At 43.7% G+C, this 22239-nt stretch overlaps 1 protein-coding gene across 1 annotated transcript; it reads left to right on the forward strand.

The window, feature by feature from the left end:
* The first annotated feature begins 3164 nt into the window (after window positions 1-3164).
* HAPSTR1 (HUWE1 associated protein modifying stress responses) lies at window positions 3165-19181 on the forward strand. The gene is made up of 4 exons (XM_063414033.1): window positions 3165-3538; window positions 4286-4366; window positions 8420-8695; window positions 16455-19181. The coding sequence occupies exons 1-4, from the start codon at window positions 3319-3321 to the stop codon at window positions 16697-16699; spliced, it is 822 nt and encodes a 273-aa protein (XP_063270103.1). The 5' UTR covers window positions 3165-3318; the 3' UTR covers window positions 16700-19181.
* Window positions 19182-22239: the final 3058 nt, after the last annotated feature.

The following is a 22239-nucleotide window of genomic DNA, read 5'->3' on the forward strand; positions in this document are numbered from 1 at the left end:
CTATACAAATGTCCAAGTTTGGCTGCAGCACTGTGAAAACATTCCCATGCCTATATTCAGCCATCTACACATTCAGATAATTTAAAATGTTAATGTTCACTTTGGATAGATTGTATCATCAATAAACCTTTCTCTTCCCCTATTCTATATTTTCATATTAAAAAAAAAATTCCCTTATTTATCCTTAAATTCAACTCCCAGTAAGAGTCTGCATAAGGGAATAAGACAAGTCTTCAGAGCCTTCTACAATTAGCATATTCTCATCATGCTCCAGTAATTATCTCCATTGATACTTCAGTTGGGATGCCACACTGCTCTCATCACTACAGCACTCCCATGGGGGAAATTAAGATGCAGAACACTCAGACTGCTCAGATTCCACATTTGCCATGTGCACATCAGTGCCCTCACGTCTTTGTGCATCTGACTCTGGCCAACAAAATCCCTCACCAGCACCCAAACCCAGCACAGTCGTGCTTGTGCCAGGCCACCAATGGTGGGTCAAAAGCACAAAACTTGCTCTTTATTTTTAGGGAGAAAAGATTCTTTAGTGAATCAGGGTTGCTCAGAGCTGCTTAGGTGTCAGGGAGAAGAGGGTTTGGGTGTGTTAAGGGGTTTTATGCACAGTGCTTTTGTTAGGTTTTCTTCTCTCCTTTGCTGCCTCCTCCACAAATAACCTCAAAAAGTCAATCAATACTGTCTTCATTCTCCATTTAATTTTCCTTTTCTACCTGCAGGATTCACTGGGTACGTTATTCTTCTAATCTCAGAAAGTGCTTGGCTCCTTTCCCAGGGCCCTAACACCCTTTTTATCTTCAGGTGGCATAAAGAAGTCTCTAGACCAAGTTAATACCTTTATTCTACCAAAAAATGACATTTGTCCAATTTCAAAATTCAGTATCCCAATGTTCTCAGCTAAGCCTCTCTCTATTACTATCCCAGAAATCACCAATGGCCACATCACAAAACTATAAAAACATTCATGCAACAACTCCAACATTATCCACCCCTCCTGGTGTAATGTGTGTAAAAGGAAAACAACTCTCAGAATCCCAGCAGTTCCTATCAGCCATAGCTACTCTTGAGAATGGTCTGTAGCTAGGTTTGTCTAAATTAAAGCAGGAAATTTGGGTGCTAAGCTTTTACCCAGGATTGCCCAGAGATGCATTACCACTCCCTGTCTGATTTGCACTGAATGGGCATCAGGCATAGCCAAATTTCAGGACAGTCTGCCTGATAAATCATGACTGACACTACATTGTATTGCAGGAATGAACTGTTTATTTCATAGTTGCCAGCATTATGCAACTCTTTAGAAATAGTCAGAAAAACAGATGTGTGGTAGACAAAGTCCAGGATAGCCATGTCTCCTCCTCTTCCATCAAGCTCCCTGCCCCAACTTCTGATCTCAGAGAGCATCTGCAAAGCCCATGAAAGCTGACAGGAAATTCTGCTATGTTTCTGATGAGGGAGATGAATTTCAGTACTTGATTTATTGCAAAATACTAGAACACAATCCCATCACACATTCCTGTGTGATGCTTTACAATATTTCAACAATTTAAGAGTATAAGAAACGAATATTTCCAAGTTGTAGGTACTTTATAACAAATCCTATTCAACAGAGAAGATTTCCTCTTCTGTTCTTTGCTTTTCTTAAACCAGTTGCACAGGAGAAAAATCCATGTTGCACCACAATACTTACTTAGAACTTACTGTCCTTCTGATCAATGGATGGTTTACAAAACCAAATTGGCTGAAGTTCATCTTGAACAAGAACTGGACAGAGCCTTACCCAGAAAGGAATGGAATATCCATTCCTTTGTGTTTGTGCATTAGTGTTACATAGCTGAGATACTTACATTAAAAGCCAATACCACAATTGCAGTTCAAGGAGACATGCACAAAGTTATGGGTGCTCTCACCCCTTCTACTCACACAGAGTGCCAAGGCATAACCCTTAAGCAGGAGGTTCTTAGCAATTAGTCTCAGTGGTTTAGGAAATACAGTAGCTGCAGCTTTAGTTTTCAGTTGTCCTCACAGATAAAAACCCCCAGCCCAACAGTTCCATTTGTACCCTCATACCACCTCTTTGCGATGATACATGATTTAGGCTTGTATTCCTGAATGTTTTAGGAAGTCGTATGAACATCCAAGTTGAGAAAGGGCACAAATACGGCCTGGATAAAGCAGCCTGTCAGAGGAGGGAGCAGCCCGTGGAGTCAGTGAGTGTTTCTGCCCTGGCTGGGCACACCGGAGTGCCCGTGTGTGTCTCTGTCCGGTTCAGGGATGCGGCAGCCGATCCGCGCCCGGCTGCCCGCTGCGGACAGCCATGCAAACCCAGCTGTGGATGCGGGCCAGGTGTGCCCGGCCCTCCCTCCACAGCACGGGCATTGGCTTTGGCTGGAAGTGTGGCTGCAGCAGCTGGGGAGTGCATTTGCACAGCAGCGAAGTGACGAGCTCGCGAGGGAAAGGAGTGTTTTTAAACGTGCGCAAAGCAGCTGTGACTTCAGTCTGCTTGTTGAGACTCTGCCTGGTACAGCGCAGAATCAAGAAATGGTAAACAATGTGCAAAACACGCAGAAAAGTGATGCCGTGCGTCTGAACTCTCAGGGCAAACCCCTCAGCCGTTTCTGCCGGACGCTGGACCCGGGCCCGGCCGTGTCACACGGCTCGGCCCTCGGGCCCTGCGAGGCCGCCATCTTCCCCCGGGGCCAGGAAGGGAACCGCCTCCCGGGCGGGCTCTGCCCCTCGGCGGAGCCGCGGCGGCCACCGCCACCTCCCGGTACGGCCGCGGGCAGCGGCTGCCGGGGCCGCCCGGGGCCGGGAGCGCCTCGCCCGCTCGGGGCGGCCCCGGAGCCGCTGCCGGGGGGACGCGGGCGGGGCCGCCTCACGCCAGGGGCGGGGCCGGGGCCGCGCGAGGCCGCGCACTGCGCATGCGCGCCGCGCCGACGCCCCCGGCACGGGGCTGTGACGGCGTAACCAAACCCGCGTTAGCCCCGCCCCCGGGGTGTCCCGCGTGACGGACACGTGAGCGGACCAATGAACGCTGGGAATCCCGCACGGACCCGCCGTGCCGGGGCGGCCGCGGCCAATCGAGCGCTGCGGGCGGGTCGGGCCGGCTGCGCGTTCCCAGGCGCCTCGGCCCGGCTCTCAGTGCGCTCGGGGCGGTGCCGGCGCTAGGAGTGTTTGGGGCCGGCGGAGCGACGGGCGGGCCCGGCATGGGGGTGAGGTAGGGCCGGCTTGGCGCACGGAACGAGCGCGGCCGGCTGTCGGGACCGGGTGTACGCGGCGGTGGGACGCGGAGCCTGGCGGAGGATGGAGGACAAGAAGGAGGAGGGCGAGGCGGAGATCCAGGAGCACGGGCCCGAGCACTGGTTCAGCAAGTGGGAGCGGCAGTGCCTGGCTGAGGCCGAGCAGGAGGAGGCGCTGGCGCCGGAGCTGCAGGACGAGGCGGCGGCTCAGCCCGAGCACAAGCAGCAGAAGCTCTGGCACCTCTTTCAGAATTCGGCCACCGCCGTGGCGCAGCTCTACAAGGGTGAGCACGGCCGGGGGCCTGGGGAGGGCACAGCTGGGGGCTGCGGCCAGGAGGCCGGTGGAGCCCGAGCGCGGTGGAGTCGGGGCCCGGGCAGTGGGGGGTGGGGGCGCCGAGCAGCCGCGGAGCCGCCGGGGTGGGGAGGTGCCCGCAGCGGTACAAAGGGGCCGAGGCGGCGGGAGGAGCGGCTTGCCGACCCGCGGCCGCCTTCAGAGACGGACGGGAAAACAAAATGGCGAGAGGGAGGGGGAGCCGCGGTCGCGGCCCGGACAGCGCCCGGCGCGGCCTCCGGGGCGGCTCCTGCGCCGGCCCGGCCCGGCCGCACCCCCTCCCCCGGCTGCCCGAGCGCTCGGGCCGGAGCGCGGCCGCGGGGTGTCGGGGCGCTCCGGCGGGGGCCGCGCCGGGAGGGTCCGGGCGGGGACGAGCCCCGAGTGCCGGGGCGGGTGGGGGGGCCGGGAAGCCCGGCCCTGCCGGCAGCTCCCGACGCCCAGCTCCGGGAAGAGACTCCGACAAAATGGCGAAGCGGGGCCGGGCTCATTGTGCGGCGGGGCCGGGGCGGGGGCGGCGGGGCGCTCCCCACCGCGCCGGGGCCACCGCGCCCGCTGCCCCGGCCGGGCCGCTGCCCGCCCGCCCCGCTCGGCCCCGATCCGGAGCTGGCTCCGGAAGGTGGAACAAAATGGCGAAACCTAACATGGCCGTTCGGAGCGGGTGACTCCAAAATAAACAGCGTGTGTCCTTCCCTCCCTGCAGACCGGGTGTGCCAGCAGCCGGGGCTCTCCCTCTGGGTCCCCTTCCAGAACGCCGCCACTGCGGTCACCAACCTCTACAAAGGTAAGGGGCTGCCCCCCGCTGCCCCGGCAGCCCTCCCCGCCGAGCCGGGCCCCACTCTGCCTCCTGCCCCGGCTTACTCATAAGTAGGGCCTGTTAATGTCTCTTATTCACCCTGATAAAATCTAACCCGAGACTGCTTCCTGAATCTCGCAGGTTTTCCCTGGGCCTCTTTAGCTGACGGTAGCTGAATCTTTTCTGTTGCCTCATGTCAGTGACTCATAAACTTAAAAAGCTGTTTTACTTTGAGACCCTTGAAAAAGTCTCTTCAATGTGTGTCTGTTTCTTGTGAATTCAAGGGAAGCGTACAATGGCTTATTAAACAGTACTGAAATTCCCTGCATTGTTTATATTTCATGGTGCATTAGGTGTTGGGGTATCAGTATAATGCATTCTCTTTTGTGATGAGGCAAGGTTGGGTTTAGTGTTCATAAAATTCTGCATAAATGTTATGTGACAGAAAGTTTTATCTTCTTGTGGCAGCAAGGCTTCTTAAGTAAGCCTCCCAGTTTATTTTAAGCACTAGAATGTCATTATGGCTATGTCCAGCGTGGCTGTAAGAAGGCAGTGTTAGCCAGAACTTTGATAGGAGTGTACTCTGCATGTGGCTGTGCTTTAGTGCTGGTTTACTGGGTGTTTCTGAACTCTGCAGTTCTCTGGCTTGTCACAGGAATTGTTGTCTGCAGAAGGATCATTCAGTGGTTTTAACTTTGTTTAAAAGGTTGTGCTAAAATGATACAGATCAGTGAAGGCTGAAATTGGCACATTGTGATTCCCATTGTTACTGCCTTCCATTCCAAGGAAAGGAAGTGCTTTAAAGTTCCAGATGTTTGCTTTTCTGGCTTATAGTTTGATTTTTTTTCTCCTTGTTTTTTTTTTCTTGTTGGTCTGTACAGCATTATCTGTAGCTCTACCTCTATGCTTCTTCATTTGCCTCCAGTTTTGCCATTTTGGATTTGCTTTAAGCAGTTGAACTTGACGTGTTTGTGATGTGTGATCAGGTTTTTGACAGAGCAAGGTGGAAATGCAGGTGCACAGCCCTCAGTGCCAGAGCCTTGCCTCCTGCAGAAGGTGCATTTAAATGCTGTGTGTGTGTGTGAAGGGGCAGCACCTCAGAGCAGGAAGGTGCTGGCCTGAGGGAGTGGGTCACTAGAACATGTCTGGGGACAGCAGTCATTTGAGACTGGTGCTAGAGTGGCAGCAGGTAGTGTTAATAAATTGTCTGGAATAATTACAGTCTGTCTTTACAAATGGCCTGGCTCTCCCTTACAGCATCTTTAGTATGAAGACTTAGGCTGTTTATTTCTGGTTAAAATGTTTGATTACTTGTGCTCTAGGCAAAATGAGTCTTTTTGTTGGCAATGATGTGATTAACTGAGGAGGAGTAGATGATCAGGGAAACTAGAGTTTAAGTTGGAAGCTGACTTTAGTCAGGTATAATGTAATACTTCAAAAACCAGCACCTGAAACAAATGTTTTCTTCAAACAGATCCTAAAGTGCTGAAGTACCTGAGTTACTCAGGAATGCCATCTTTCAATTTTCAGTGAACTTGCAAGTCAGTAGAAATTTGGTGATAACCTGGTAGAACCAGCTGAACACTGTCGTATCTGACGAGTTGGAGTCTCTTACTGTGAACTTGCTTTCCCTAGCTGTGAACGTGGTTCTTAAAAAAACTCCTGTTTTTCACATTCTCAGTACTGTTTGTTTTGGAGGACTCTGTCAAAACACTGGAGGAATACTTGGTGTGGTGAACTGAACACCACAAAGTGCCTCTTGCCTTGTCAGCTGCTTTCTGATCTGATAAATACTTGGATTTTTGAGGCATCATTTTTTTAACAAGAGCAGCCTGAGAAATGGTGCATAATGAGAATGCCAGGATGTCTTGAATGTCAGCATTTCTTCTGCATATAGATTAGAAGTTTAATATCACGCCACACTGATGGTCTCACATCCTGAATTTCTGGTGCTGGTGATAGAGACTGCATTCAAGGCACTTCTTTATCTTGCAGATCATGCTGAAAAAGTGAAGGCATGGCTTGTAATGTAGGATTTAGAACTTAAGGCCACTGTGGAAAGTTCTAGGTGTATGTTAGAATAAGACTTCTGAGCCTGCAATTTACCTTGTTTTTATTAAAAAAAAAAAAGAATGTTTTCTAATGTTAATTTTGACTTAGTAATTTCAGAATATATGCAGCTTGACTGCTTAGGTTTTGCCAGCTTAACTTTGTAAACAAAGTAGTTGTGGCTTTTACCATAAAAATCTAATCTACCCGGGGTAATGATGCTTGAAACTTCTCTGGGCTGCATCAGCAGTCAGTGTTTGACCTCATACCTAGTTCACAGTTAGTACTTTGCAAAGCATTCTCATACACAAGAAAGCAGGGTATTGACGTAAAGTCAGCCTCCAAGCCTCAGAAGGACACTCCTGGTATTTCAGGAAGTGATTAAAGGAGTATTTTCGGTTTCCAAGTTGGCTCCAGAGTGTTTGGGCAGCTTTTACTGCTGGTCCATTGGAGTCTGGGCTGCTGTGGAGTATAAAACGGCAGGAGGAATAATCTGTCATGTTGCCATTGCTTTCAGGGGAATTAGCATTTGTAAATGTAGCCTCCAGATTACAAAGTAGTACAGGCAAAATACTTAGAGTGGATAAAAGTAACAGGTTAAGTGTACTTTGTGTACCTGTTCAGTTTATATTCCAAAAGCTCCAAGATATAGCTCACTTTGAGGTGGTTTTGTTAGGTTGTACTAGGTTTGAAGTTGCTGCTACTCTTGGGCAGTGTAGATATCAGTGCTGTCTTTTATGGACTGTGCAGTGGTGCCTTAGAATGTAAGTCCAAGAATAGCATTTAATAGTAGTTCTTTTTGGGTCACACTCTTTCTGGAGTGTGACAAAGCTCCATTACTTGTGTACTGTTAATAAACCAATATCTTGGGATAGCTGTTCTTAAAGAAATTCCTTCATGTTCTGGGCAGATGGTTTTTGCCTTGGGCTTCATTAATAAAACAAGAACATAAAATGCTGTTTAAATCAGCTTTACCACATCAAGAAAATTTATAAAATCCAAATAAAACGAAGTTGGAGTGAATATGTTCATGTCTTTTAAGGAGCAAGAGCAACATAACAGTACTTTACATGAAACTGAAATAGGTGTTGTCAAAGCTCTGATAGCAAACCTGTGACAAACAAGATGAGCATAACTGTGTAGTGAACAGGATTTGTCCCACCTGTTACTGTGGTTTGAAACTTACTCAAACTGGTAGCCAGAAATACACTTCCCCAAGTTTGAAAGCAACTTAATACAGGGCATTCAAGTCTTTTGGAGACACAGTTATAACTGATGTGCACAGGTGACTACACTGACAGACAGTGAAATTGCATTTTGTAGTAGGATTTGTTTTAAATAGTATGTTTAAAGTTTTTGTATATCAAAATTGCCATAGGATCTTAAATGGGGAAGGAAACTTTCTTAGCCTTTTTAAATGGTATGTTGGTTAATTGAAAGTCATTGGGAACACTTGTATTCTAACTAGTTTCAAAACTATGGCTTGTGAATTGCCTCTGCAATTGAAATTCAGCTGAGAAGAGGGGAACTTGAAAGAAATCTTGAGTTTTCTGGCAGTTCCTTACCTGTCAGAATGAAGAAAAGCAGCTACTCCTTCCTTATGTTGGGACTGCCTGGCTGTATTGATGCCCTTTGTGTGTCTAAGTCTGTTGTCCATTGATTTAAGTGTCTTCCTCAGTCTGACAAGCTCTCAGTGTGTTTTTAATGTAAATAAATAGTGCTGTAGTGTTGACCTGAAGTATAGTAAATGCTATTTAAGTAGTGCTGGAGTTGCTTTTGACTATCTGACTTGTAAAGAGGGTGGAACATTTTGGCTAATACTCTCTTCAGGTTTAATGGAACTGCTCTTTGGTGCTGCAGCCACCTTATGGTGTAACTTGTAGAAGATGTAGACACTTCTTCTTTCCCATGGTTGACAGGAAGCCACATCAGTGCTGTGTTCTGTACATTGCTGTGTAACACTAAGAGAACTTCTTTTCTGTCTTCTTGCAGAGAGTGTGGACGCTCACCAGCGAAGCTTTGATTTAGGAATTCAGATAGGCTATCAGCGGCGGAACAAAGATGTGCTAGCCTGGGTTAAAAAACGCAGAAGAACTATCCGAAGAGAAGACTTGATCAGCTTCCTTTGTGGAAAAGTCCCTCCTCCAAGAAATTCTAGAGCTCCCCCAAGACTGACTGTAGTATCCCCTAACCGAGCTACTTCGACAGAAACTAGCTCGTCTGTAGAGACTGATTTGCAACCCTTCCGTGAAGCCATAGCTCTGCATGGTAACAGTCACTTTTTCAATACTACTTGGTTAAAATTGGGTGGGGGTTCTTAAAGCACGTTTGGCATATCATAATGTCATGTACCTGGTGTTCCAGCCGAAAGTATCCCCTTCATTCCTTACGGGGCCGTTTGTGTGTATAAGGCGTGTGTTGGCTGCTAAAGATTTGAATATTTTGAACGAGGAAAAAGTATTGAATAAAAATGACATTTGGGTCTGTAATATGGCACAGCTGTCAACTCAACAGTTAAGTATCAAGTCTTGGTAGTGTTTCTGAAGCGTAAAGAGGCTTGGCATTCATACCAATGCTAAAGTAAACAAAATTCTTGGAAAATGGCAATGCTATGCTAGCAACTAGTTAAATATTAAGATTTGACTAGTAGCAAAGTTTTAGGGGCTAGGGAGGAAATTTGGTGTCTGATGCTTCTGTCTCTGGCTCTCTAGTACCTTTGTTAGGCACTGGATAATGCAGTTCAGCATTTTACTTAAAGTACCCTGGAAATGTGCTTTACTTTACTTGCACTTACACATTTTTGAAATAGAGTCTTGTTCAGAAGTTTGCTCTAGTTCACTTTCAGATTTACATGTCTTCCAGTGTCATACTGAATGTCACATATCCTTGCCATCACCAACAATGTTGGTAGTGTATCTCTTTTCAGACATGAATATTCAGTGACTTATTCTGTATTGGATTATGATTTAGCAAGCGATAGACAAATATGCTTTAAATTGCTCTGGGGGTGAGATGAGGCAGTTCACCTCTGGGTTTTATGCCTTCTAAAATTCAAAAAGGTAGCAGATATCTTGAGGTACAAACCCTAGACTACTGTAAAAGTAAAAATTAAGCTATCCAAAGGTGCAACCTAAATGAAATTTTTACTGTCTGGATATTCTCAGTGGGGGGTAGATTTGATGAGTTAATTAGCAGAGTGAATGCCTGAAGACACGGTCTTGGCTTCTGCTGTGCTGTGGTGGTTTTTAAAGATACCCCATCCAGACACTGTTACTGTATAGGTGACAGCCTAAATCTGGTATTATTGGCTACCCTGTTGCCATTTAAATCAAACATGCTTCCCCACCCAGTCCTGTCGTTTTTGGCAGTTTCCTGGCTCCTACTAGAAGGGGGTTAGGAAATTCTGTGCACCACTGCTGCTTACTCAGTGTAGATAAAATTAATTTCATGAGAACAACTGCAGAAGCTGGCTCTCACTGTGATAAGCACTCTCGTGAAAATGATTTTCTGAAAATACAGTTGAGTCTGTGGAGTTGGATTTAACTGTAAAGGCTCAGTCTCAGGTGAGAGGAAGCTTAGGTAGACTCATTTCAGCACAGTAAGCTCTCTGAGTAAACTCAGGCATTTTTATTGGTAATATGGCTCATTTGTGTCCATGTATTGCTTCCCAGCATTTGCTTTGTACAGAGGTGGTTTATGGAAGTCACTTCTCTATAGCATGAGGATCTGAGCAGTGATGCTTAAAGTTTCCCATATTTCATAATGTAATGCAGGGTCATGAGGAAGTTCTGTCCTCTGTAGTGCTGCTGCAGGGGCTCAAAATGTACTTTTCTCCTGCATCAGCTGGTTGACAAGATTACACGTCAGTCACCTTCTGGATTAGGTTCTCCTCATATCAGTTTCAATCTGGTCCTTGACACAAATGCTTTTGTGCTAATCCTTTAGTGACTGGGCTTGTGTTGGGCCTCATAACTGGTTTTAGGTTATTGCCTGCAATGTCTGCATTACTCCAGCTTCTCCCCCTTTTTTTTTCCTTTAACATTAAGGAAGTTGTGATTAAGCAATGTCATGAACTCATTTCCTATTTATTGTAGGTCTTTTCAAAACTCTATTTTGATTTTGAAACCTGCCAAGGATCTTCAGGTGTGTGTAAATTGTCCTCATTAGGGGTAGTTTTTGGCACATTGTTTGGAAGTGCTGCATTTAGGTATCCTGAGGGAACATGAGGACCTGATGATGGTGAGGAGCATTCCAGGCACAGAGGTTTTGAGAGGAGTTTCCAGCTGGCATTTAAAGGAGGGAGGCTCTTTTGTTCCGGTTGGCTTCCTGGTGTGAATAGAGTATTTCTTGATTGGATGGGTGAAATTAGATTGGAGGGATAATGCTAAAACTTTGCTGCTTGCAGCAAGACCTCTTTCAGTGAAGCAGGGATAGGTATGAATAGCTTGTGGCACCAGGTAAAGCTCAGGGGAAGCAGAGCTGGTGTGTTGACTTCTCAGAAATAGGTACTAATACGTCTAAAGACCATGCATGACATTATAACTTCCCCTTTGATGGTGGAAAATAGCTCCTTTTTTCATCATATTAGCCCCTAAATGCATCATCAGCATATCTGAAGATTTTGACAGAAGCAATGGTAATAAAATAGCTAATTTTCCAGTATTTCCTAGGATATCAAACACAATTCTAGGTGTATCCCCTAGACTATACTATTGGAGAATAGCATCCTTTAGCCATTCTACAATCTTTAAACTGTATGCTTCATCTGAAAAAAAAAAAGTCTTAACATTGGATTTTTGGCATTGCTTCTTCTGTCTCCAGCCCTGTAACCTCTGACATGTATTTTTATTCTGCGAAGATGGTTGACAGTTTTTTAGACAAGATGTTGACCCCAGAATTATCAAGTCTTTCTACTACAAGAAAACTCGTCTTGAAAGCAGAACAGTAGAGAAGAACTTGTTATAGTAGCTAAAAGCAAAATTATCATGACAAAAAATTAGGCATGAGAAGGTTTAAGATGTATGTGATCTCCTTTTCTTCTAACTCCATGACATCTGTGCTCTGCAGTTGTTACTGAAATCTTTAGTGTTAGTGAGAATGAGACTTTGGAACTTTACTCTTGAGAGAGTAAACTTTGGTAAACAACGTCTTTTCCCTTATTACCAGTTTTTCACTGATAACATGCTCATGGGTAACCTTTGAAATAAAACATGGCTGGTGACCTGAACTGGGGAATATTTAAAAAGAAGTTCAAGCCTTTTAGAAAAGCTGAGTCGTTCTCTCAAGGTAATACAGGATTTACTCTGAAGTGCCAGTGCAGTTTTCTAAAACTTTAATGAAACCTCAGTCTGATGCTTGGTGTTTTAAGATGTGGTAGTAGAAGATAATACCTTTATTGTCCAACATTTCAATTACAGAGTTGGGTTTTTAACTTCCATTAGTGCCTGAAATGTGATTGCAGCTAGGGAAAGTATGGATGTACCTTCACCTACTCTCAGGATGTGTATTGACATTTCCAGTTCTCCAAGAGGTGAGTTTCAAATGACAGAATTACATCAGTCTGAGCTAACAGTACAAGATTCCCAAACAGTGCTGCATGCTCAGCCACGCTGTGCCTGGCTGTAGCTGGTGTTCCAAGAGTGGGGTCCTTTCCTGTGGGATGTGCTCCGTGTTTCACAGACCTTCCTCCCAGCACTGTGTGACAAAATGCTGTGATTTGAGGAGGGGGAAGAAGCAAGCTTGGAAAGGTAATGTTGAAATGCATTTGACTTGAGCATTCTTAATAAAAAAAATAGGTGAATTTTTGGGAAAAAATAGGGCAACAGTATGATGAGAGAATATTAGTTCTTTTTCTCCTTAGCTTTAATGTTGATGTCTATAATTGATGTGATTTGATCTCTTTGGGGTAGGGAGAACACTTGCATGTGTAAGTCTGTGGCCTGGCCCCTTAAGAGTCTGAATTTCCACTGGGCCTTCATATTTGCTTCTCAAATTTTTAAGTGCAGTTTAAAACAGGAGCACTGAGCAGGGTGGAGAGGCAGCAGTTGGTAAAAGAGGGGATGGGAGAACAGAGTTCAGATTGGTCTAATTTAAAGGTTGTGTGTATATATAGCTGTGATGGAATTGTGTGTGCTAAAACTTGCTCTTTGAGCCAGTATTAGGAAAGGGTGAATATGACAGAAGAGTGACAAGGATCTCTCTGCCTGCCACTTTGTGTTTATCTGGGGTTATTAACTAATTCCTGCTTTAGTCACACTTATCTGAGCATGAATGTTCCTTTTGATACTTCCTGATTAAAACTTCTAGAAAACAATAGGTAGTACTATTACTATACTGAGCAGTAGCTACCCAGTATATTATGCTGTAGTAGTGACCTGAATAAGTTGTACGTGGGCATGATTGTAGTGCAGATGAAACAGCATTTACAGTTTGTTAGGCTAGTGGTGATAAACTTGTTCATTTTGAATTGACAGTTCTGAGTATTTTGTAATCCATGAAACATACTTTTAGTCAAGCAGTCTAATATCTTGATAATTTTGGAGTGTACTTAGTTATAAATTGTCTAGTATTGGCCACAGCTCTTTCTGATAGTACTGTAAGACCTTTAGAATATAACTTTCTGTAAAATCGTTGTCTATGAAATGTCATACTGTTGATGACTGAAAGATATGACAGGAATGAGAATGTACTAGGCACTGCAAAATGTTTGAGATATGTATTCCAGTTTAAAAAGGGGGTAAGAGCCATGTGTGCTTTCTTAAAAGTCTCTAATAATAAAGGAGATGTCCCTGGTAGAAAGGAGTGGGAGACTCCAGAGGTGGATATGAGATTGTGGGAGAAGTAAAGCCACGTTAGCAGCTGTTTGGGTCTCTGTCTGTTGTATGGACAAAGCTGGTGTGCCTGTGGTTAGGCCATATTAATCACAATATAGAAACTTGAGGTTGGGAAGTGGTGTTTGCTGACAGTCATGTCATCTTACCACTTCCTAGTGTCAGTTATTGCTTTAAATACTTTGGGAAGAGCTCTGAGTCTGCTGAAAGCTTAAACCAAGAGTAATCCACAGTAAAATGTTTTTTTCTGAGATATCCTCTGCCTTGCCACAGCTTCCCAAGGAAAAACTTGACTCTTTTCCCTGTCAACCAAAAGTAGATTTTTTTGAGCATTGCAGATTCATAGAGATGTTGGTTCCATGAAGTGGCATCTTGATATTTGAATGTGTATGTCTTGAGTTAGCTTTGACTCACCATGTTAGCTCAATTAGCCAATCCTAAGCTGTGATCTGAGTGTTTCATTTGGCAGTTTTGCTCTTGTGGATGGCTGGGCAGTGCTGTGCAATCTGGTTCACTGCCAGGAGCTGAGGTTGTCACTCAGTCTGTCAGTGTACCCAGCCATGACTCTTACTGGTACTAAATACCTGTGTGAGGTGCAAGATTAACCTGTAACTCAAAGTCTATGCTGTGATGCAATATCCTTGGATTCTCATCTGTAGAAATTAATTCAGAGCTGCTCTCCTGCCTTAGACACCAAGTTGGATTGAAGATTTTAACTTCTAATTATCTCCTGAAGGTTGTTTGTATATTTAAATGTACAATGATTCAGCATTACCTAAATACTGGGAAGTCAATGACTGCTTTAGGCATTGCTTGTGAACTCTGGCAGTCTGGTGTAGAATATGCTGCAGTGAGTTATAGGTGCACCTTTTAACTCTGTCAACTATTTTAAAGAATGCTTTTTACTTGAAAAAGCTTCACTAAAAACAGTTCTTGAGTGGTGCCAAAAAGATGGCTTTTCACATCACAGGTCAGTTTTGGGGTTTGTTTAGAGTAATTTTTCTTCCCTTACTTGGGCACTAGATGTAGTAAAAAGATGTCATGATAAAACTGATTTACTATGTTGGTCATTTGTTATGAGTTGTATAACAGTAAATGACTGATAAGTGATGTAAATTGTTGATTTTTAAATATAAGTAATGACACTGAACTTGTGTGGTCACAGAAGTTTTGCTTGGAATAGGGATGTGGAGGGAAATCTACAGTCAGTTTGAATTTGAAAAAATGTCACCTGTATGCCGTCAGATTTTTTCCAGTTTAAATGTACAGGGTGAATTAATGTTTTTTTCTGATGTATGTCATGCCAGTTGAAATTAAACTACTGATGTCTGAATTGTGAAGTGATTTGTTATCGGCCCAAATTATTCATGTTAGTAGTTTATGGTGTCTGAATTGGCATTTTCTCATGCATTTGTCATCAAGTAGCTGCTTTACTTTCTTTGGTAGATGCATGGGAAATTCTTTCCCTAATGGTTTTGAATTTAAGCTTGACCTTAATCCTGAGAATACTGTCACAAACCTAATTTCTGAGTGACCTTTACACTAAAACAGCTTCTTTTGTTTCAATACTTTGTGCTATTGTGAATGAATGATGATTTTGCTGTTAATAAAATCTGCTGGGTGCTTCTTGGAGTTCAGACCATGCTTCTGAGCCCTGTTTGAGCACCACTTGGAGTTGTAAGCAAAAGCCCTAAGAAAGAAGCAGTGATTAGTGGCTGTGTCTGCTGGTTGCTGTGTAATGCCACATCTGTGTGAAAGGATTTCCTGTGCTGTTACAAGTCTGAAGCTTTGAACGTTCATTTGGTCCTGTTCAATAGAGTAAAGTTGGTTGGCTCCATCCTGACTTCAGCCTGCCATTGCTGCAGTTGGCTTTTAGACTTCAGCTTCTAACCGAGGTTTCTGGTGACTGATGTTGTAATTCTAGCAGTCCTCTCTTCCCAGAGCCTCTGAAGTTGCCTGTTTGGCCTACCAGCAGCTGATGGATGGGGTTTTGTTAGGCTTGACTTGCCAGTCAGTGATTTTTGCTCATTTGACAGTACATGGAAGTGAGAATTAATGCACACAAAAGATTTTTGATGGCTGGACAAAGCTATAGAATATCTGAGACTGGAGAAGAGAGCTCTCTCTAAGATTTTATAGGTTGCTGAGTCAGTCTTCCCAGACAGTTCAACATCTCCTTGTTCTTATAGTTAGAAAATATGCAGATCTGTCTTCTTCTTTGTCTTTCCTAGGGCCAACAGATGTTTCTGTACTCTCCTACTAATACTCAGATTTGAAGAAGTGATGATAGCAAAGATGTTTGTCTTATCTCTGAGCTCCTGTCTGTCTCCAAATACAGCCTGAATTGGAAGTTGAGTAGTTAGACTTTTGTGTATTAGTCCTTACTAAATTTGTGTTTTGGAACATCCCACTTTTGTGAAATTGTAATGTTACAGAAGGCAGAGGTTAAATTAGTATGAAACTTCATGGTTGTCTTTTTATGGCCTTGTTTCTACAGGAAATAAACTCCAATTTGAATCAAACACTATTGATTGGAATACAAACCAGAGTACTTCCAGGGTACCTGTGACAGTGATTTGCATCAGATCTGTTGATAACAAATTTTGGGTGATTGTCATGTGGTTTTCCATGCTTGTTCTTCAAGTGTTTTCTGAATTTAATAATACTGATGTGTTGGCTGTTAGTGTTAGCCATGAAATAAAAGCTTGTATTTATAAACTAGCTGTGGTGTACACCTGTCTGAGACCTGCTGCCATACTGCAGTTTCCTCCAGGGAGTGAAAGGGAGCAGGGTGGTGGTGTTGACACAAGACCAGGTCAATTCAACTGGAAAGTCCTTGGCAGGGCTGTGTAACTCTTGGTCCAGTGTGAAGCCTTTAAATTTCAATTACCTGCTCTTGAGTATGTCCATGTTTTGAGTACCATGTCATGCTTATGGAGTTAATGTTTGCCAGAGTGTGCTGTTACAACCTGGTGTATAAGCTCATGTTTGACATCATAAGAAGCAGTTCTGGTAATTTGTGGATGGTTACAGGGCTGAAAGCTGAGAAGGTGTGCTCTGGGCTGCAGTGGTACAAATAGCTGGGTGAAGTGTCTTTAAGATGTGAGCGGAATTTGGCTGAGGGTGATCCTGTGTGGCACACAGGGAATGAAGTGTCTGTGCTGTCTGACTGAAGCCCTTTTTCTCTCTCTCCCCAGGTCTTAGTGGTGCAATGGCTAGTATAAGTGTTCGCTCCAGTACCCCAGGCTCGCCTACTCACGTGAGCAGTGGCTCCAATGCTAGTCGAAGGAGAAATGGACTCCATGATGTTGATTTGAACACTTTCATATCAGAAGAAATGGCACTCCACTTGGACAATGGTGGAACTAGAAAGCGTACCTCAGCCCAGTGTGGCGATGTCATTACAGACTCACCAACTCATAAACGCAACAGAATGATCTAAACTGCAAAAATTTCAAACCCACCATGCTGCTTGAAAGCCACTTGATCCTCAGAGTACTATTGAAAAGGAAACATGAGGCCATCTTTCCATATTCACTGTTTAAGACAAAGAGTTCAATAAATGCCATAAAGGAAATTTTAGATATTACATTAGATGCCTCTTGTAACTACGGCTTTCTTAAACTATATTCTTAGCAGAGGACATCAGATATTGTGTAGTAGTTAGCAAGATCATCATAGGCGAACATGTATCTGTTCCAAGGCTAAAAGTGACCTTACTTGTATTATTAAAGGGAAAGGAAATTTCAGATGTTTATTTGGCTATAGAATTCTTTTTTTTTTTTGTCCTTTATTTCCTGCTTTGAGTATTTGCTTAAACAGTATTGCCAGTTTGACTGGAATTGTCTACAACATGACTTGGCATCTTTGTCAAAACTGCAGGCTTCCATTTTTGCAGCACTGTACCATGCACCTAGTTTCTGTATAGTAACAGTGTGCAAGTTATAAATATTGGACTGTACCCTTTTTAGTTTTAAAAGCAGTTGATAATTCTGGTGATTGTGTGATAATGTAAAGAGGTGCTATGATGGTCATGCAATTAATACTTAATATTGAATCAATACAAGGATCTTTATTGGATTCACTTTGTGTGTTCTAGTGCTCTGAAGTAGCAATATTAAACTTTTCCCCAATTAACTTCATAGGCTTTTAAATCAGTTTGAGAAAATATATGTACTTATTGGTATTATCCTTGTGGTAATCATACACAGTGCAGACTGCACCAGTGCTGACCTAAATTTAGAGAAAAATGTCCTGTAATTGGAAAATAGGCTTTTCTGTTCAGTATTAGTGAAGGGTAGGTTTTGTGTACACCCATATCCTATTTTACATTTCTTGTGAAGTAATTGCCCATTGCTGGGGAGGGGTGGGAGGAGAGGGAATGTGGGGAATAGTTGGAAAAGGGGTGTGTTCTAACAAGTAAGACTTCTGGTCACATGTGGAAACTTGGACTAACTTAAACAAGATTCTGTGGTGCCATCCCCTTCAAGAGGGAATGACATGCAGGTTCTGTGAAGTGCTAAGAAAATAATTTAAAACTGGAAGTTGATTATAAAACTCTGGATAAACATGCTGTAAGCATGAATTTAAAAGGATAAATGGCTTTCTTTTTGTGTTTAGCTTACATTCATAGGATTGAACTCTGGCTGCCGTAACTTAAGCATAGTCTAAAACTGAACTAGAGATCAAGACTGATCTGATCTGCTGCAAATCTGTTTCTGAATGGGGAAGGACAGATGTCAGTCTTGGAGTGTCCTGATTATTTTTATATGTAGAGGGAGAAAGTCTTTGGTGGAGAGCTCTGGCGTTAGGGCCTCTAAATCTCTGCCTGGGAAAGGGATAACACAGGAAGAACAAGAAAACTAAGAGCTCCAACCACGCACGTTGGGAAAGGGGTGTTTAGAGGGGTGGTATGCATGCTTTAACTGGAAGCATAGGCTGATCCTGGGATTAAGTGTAGCTATGCTGGATTCCAGTACTAAAAACTGTGGTTTCTGGCAAAGTTAAGGCACCTTGAGCTCCATGTTAATACACAGCTTTTCAAGACTTTTGCTTACGTGCTTGTAGAGTCAGATCTCTTTTGTATTATCTTTGCTGTTTGAAGCAGACTTCACTGTAGGTTTGCCCTTTTTACCCCGGTGCCCTCTCATCGATGTCTGTAGTCAAGGCAAGACAGCAATGCAGTGTGAGATACTCAAGGCTCTCTACTTGAGCATGATTTCCTTGCCTTGTGGTGCTTCCATCACATTTCTTTCCCCTGAGGAGCCCTTGAAGATGCCAGCAGTTGCACAGTCCTGTAGTGAGAGGCTCTGTAGTTCATGGACAGCTGTCAGAGCTGCTCCAACCCCCACCTGTGTGACGTAGCTGAACTTGCACATCACTTGAAGACTCAGTACACATTAATTTCAGTTACTGCTATTAACTACAATTCATAAGGTTTAGTTAATGTAAGATGTTAATACTGCATAAAGCTCGTTTTCATTTGGAGACTGCATTTTCAGCAAAGATTTTGAAGATGGTATCTGAATATACGTTAGTATTTATTAGACTGTTGGCAGAGGGATTTTTCTGTTCTAAAAGAAAGGTGGAGTCCTGAACAGAAAGGACAGGTGTGAGAACCATTCTTCAGCTCTTCTGTTTGTTTTTTAACTGGCTTGTACAAGTAAGATGCTTATGCTCTGCAACTTCTAACACACTTTATTCTTGATGAGGTAAAGGACATCGTACTGGTATCAGTTCTGCACACAGAGGCTGAACTGTAGCAGTGCTGCTGGTCTAGCCCAAATACAGAGCCTGTTCAAATTACTTCTCCCCTTTCTTGCAGTGAAATAAATCTTGTTAATGCTCTGAAGCATTAATTCAGTTTATTACTAAGTCTAAAACTAAATTTGTCTGGCTTCTTACTTAATTTGTGCCATTTTTTTTGAAAGAAAGCAGACTTTGATATTAAACTGGTTGCATTAATGTTTTTTTGCTTGTACCTTAAATATTTGGCAACTTTTGATTGTTTTTCATTTAGCCCCAACCGTTGTTTGCTCTTTGACCTCTGCCAGAATGATCAAAAATGCATGTATTCACCTGATAAACACAGGAGAACAGGTTGTCTCTTAAAAAAAAAAATAAAAAAAGTCCCGTACCTGTTGCTTTAAAGACTATTTCTTGTGCCAGTGTAGAAAACTGATGTTCTGGAAATAGCATTCAGCTGTTATCCAGACTGTAGCTCCTGGAGCCAGAAGTGAGTTGATTTTCAGTGAGGAACACTGACTGGAGGAGTGTTTAGTTTGGTAACAATGGTGCTCACTTTTGCTTTCTCCTCTGACTCGTGCAGTTGCCCGGTCTCTTCTCCATGTACATCCACTCTAACCTGAATGTGCGGCAGTTACATAAAGTACATCCTGCACTGAAGCTACTGAGCTTGGCTTGCTTATTAATGAAGTAAGTTTTAAATGTTCAATTTAAATCTATATTACAATAAAGTAATGCAAAAATGATTTTGGTTGAAATTGAAGTCCTGCAGTTAAACTTACTTTCAAATGTGGTTTACCCAGCTGGAGTAATAGAAACTCTAAGTCATAATAAACCTAATAAAAAAAAATACAACCAATCAGACTGCTTTGTAGTTCTTTGAAGTTTCTGAAGGATACAGTCCATGGGTAATCCCAGAGAAGATGTGATTAGTGTGAGCTGACAGGCTGCTTGGTTGTGTGGATCAGTGCCTCGAATGCACTTTGGTGTACTGAATGCACTGTTCGGTGTAGCTCATGCACAGGTTTTTGTTTTTCTCCTCTGGACTAAGGACGGTGCAAAGAACTGGAGTGTGCTACATTTGTACAAGATGTTCTGCAGACTTCTACATCACTAACACTTAAAAGAAGCATCTGAAAGGATTTAAGTGGCATAGTTTGTGAAGTTAAGTGGTGTTGACTTCAGCAGGAGAGCTTTCCAGTCTTTTGCAACGCTCTTTGGACTTAAGTGAAATCAGGTGCTTTAATTAGCAGCATTTCCTGCTTCATGTGGGTGTCCCTAAACCTGCAAACTGCTTTCCACTTGCTTTATCAGCAGGTTTTAGAATTCCATTCTGAAAGAAAGCTTTATGTCATAGGAGCTTTCAAGTTTCAAAAATATCTTTTTAATTAAAATGTTAACATTTTTTCACTTACTTAGCCAGCAAAATGTTCCAACAGGAATTTAGAAAAGTTCTTAAATGGCTTCTAAACCCCAGCATCTTTCAATTCCTAGCCTAGAGCTAAATAATCCTTTGGCAGAGATGAGGAATGCATGCCTGGTGTGTTCTGTGGGGCTCTCTGCACCAGGTGGGGCTGCTGTGGTGGTGTGGGGTGGCCACAGGCCCCGTGGGCTGCTCATTCCAGAGCCTCTGCTTGTGCAAGGTCAGGGCAAGGCCCTGGCACTCCTTGTCTGTGCCTGGGGCTCCTGGGGACAGGCAGAGCCTGGGAATTCCCTCTGAGCCCTGAGTCAGCGCTGGTGCTTTCTGCTGCCCTGCTCCCACGGGCCCCTCTCAGTGTCCCAAAAGGACAACGCACACGGGCTGTGGTGAATAAACCAACCAGAGCCCCTTCTGTGTAGGAGGCAAACATCTCCTGCCTCTGGGGGTTCCAGCAAAGAGATGGAAGCCAAATGTTGCAGCATTTCCCATGTGACTTTGGCTGGTGGTGCTGCTGTCCCAGCAGTTTCCAGGGCTGTGGAACACCAGGAGTGGTCATTGGCCACAATGGGATGTGAGGGGGAGTGCACAAAGCACCAGGATCCCCTTGGAATCTGCTGTGAGCCCTTTGGGCAGGCACCGCCTTGTAGAAAATCTTAAAATTCAGTATTAAGTGCATCGATCAGCTTAAGACCAGTCTTAATCATGCTTTGTAATAGCTCACTGTCCTATCAGGTTTGTTTTAAGGTGAAGTTCTCTCTGGATGCTATGGAAGAGCAAGCTATGCATGAAGGGGAATTCTGGGGCCCCTGTTGGTGTTGTCGTGGTGTAACAACTTAGAGAAACGTCTTAGAAAAACTGACAATGCTTTTCCAGCTCTGAAAATCAAGCCACAGGAATTGTTTTTGGTAGTTTGAGCACCTGGTGTGTTTTTTACAAAACTTCAAAGCAGAGGATACAAAATATTTGTATTTAAACTAGATGTGCTCAGATCCTTGTTCTATTTCTGCTGAAGTTCTGAGGAGCCATGTCCAACTCCTGCCCATGCAGCCCTGTGTACCTGTGCTCACAGGACAGCCAGTCCTGCCCAGTCCAGAGGTTAGAGTTTGTTACTTTCCTGGGCTTTTCCATTCTTATATTGCTGTTTAAACCCGGCTTTCTTGTTTTGAAATGATTTCCTTGAGTACCATCTGAAATGGGGTATGCAAGGTCAAGATGGGGAGAAAATACCAAGGTCTGCTGTTTAAGTGGGTAATTACTTGATCTCATCTAATTAATAACTCACAGTCTCTAGTGTTACCTCTCTGCAATATGATGGTCCCTAGATGACTTTCAAACCACAAAAATCTCTTCATCTTCAGCATGCTTTTTGTCTTGTGGCTGTTTTCAAAAAATACCTGCTGTGCTTTTTTTGAATATATCTTGAATTTCAAAGCTCTGAGGAGAGAGCTTCACTGTAAGTTTGCAAGAGTAATATTGCCATATCTGTTTCATAGAGTACAGCTGAAGATAACTAATGCTGTCTTCAACAAAAGTGTTCTAATGCCTGTTTTCCTATTTTCTCTGAAAGCCCTAACAAAAAGAAATACATGGTTTGTGCTTAGAGGTGAGTGAACTTCTCAGCTGAGGGAGAGAAGTCTTCTAGAGACTTACATTGAATGCCCTGCCAGTAATCCAGCTGTTTATTCTACTGAGGGAACTGTAATTCGTGTTTTTGCTTTCATCTCTAAGCTTTTCTGCTGAAAAAGCTCACTAAGTGAAACCTGTTTTTTCCTGGCTACATTTAAATTACTTCCTGTGAAAGAGCATCTGTGATCTCC

This window comes from Prinia subflava, chromosome 17 (assembly GCF_021018805.1).
Source record: "Prinia subflava isolate CZ2003 ecotype Zambia chromosome 17, Cam_Psub_1.2, whole genome shotgun sequence".
In the NCBI taxonomy this organism is placed as follows: domain Eukaryota; kingdom Metazoa; phylum Chordata; class Aves; order Passeriformes; family Cisticolidae; genus Prinia; species Prinia subflava.

Bases quoted from the DNA above. Each gene is read 5' to 3' on its own strand.
- HAPSTR1 (XM_063414033.1), top strand. From the start codon at position 3,319: ATGGAGGACAAGAAGGAGGAGGGCGAGGCGGAGATCCAGGAGCACGGG. The intron at 4,367-8,419 runs GTAAGGGGCTGC...GTCTTCTTGCAG, and splicing joins GGTCACCAACCTCTACAAAG to AGAGTGTGGACGCTCACCAG. The intron at 8,696-16,454 runs GTAACAGTCACT...CTCTCTCCCCAG, and splicing joins TGAAGCCATAGCTCTGCATG to GTCTTAGTGGTGCAATGGCT.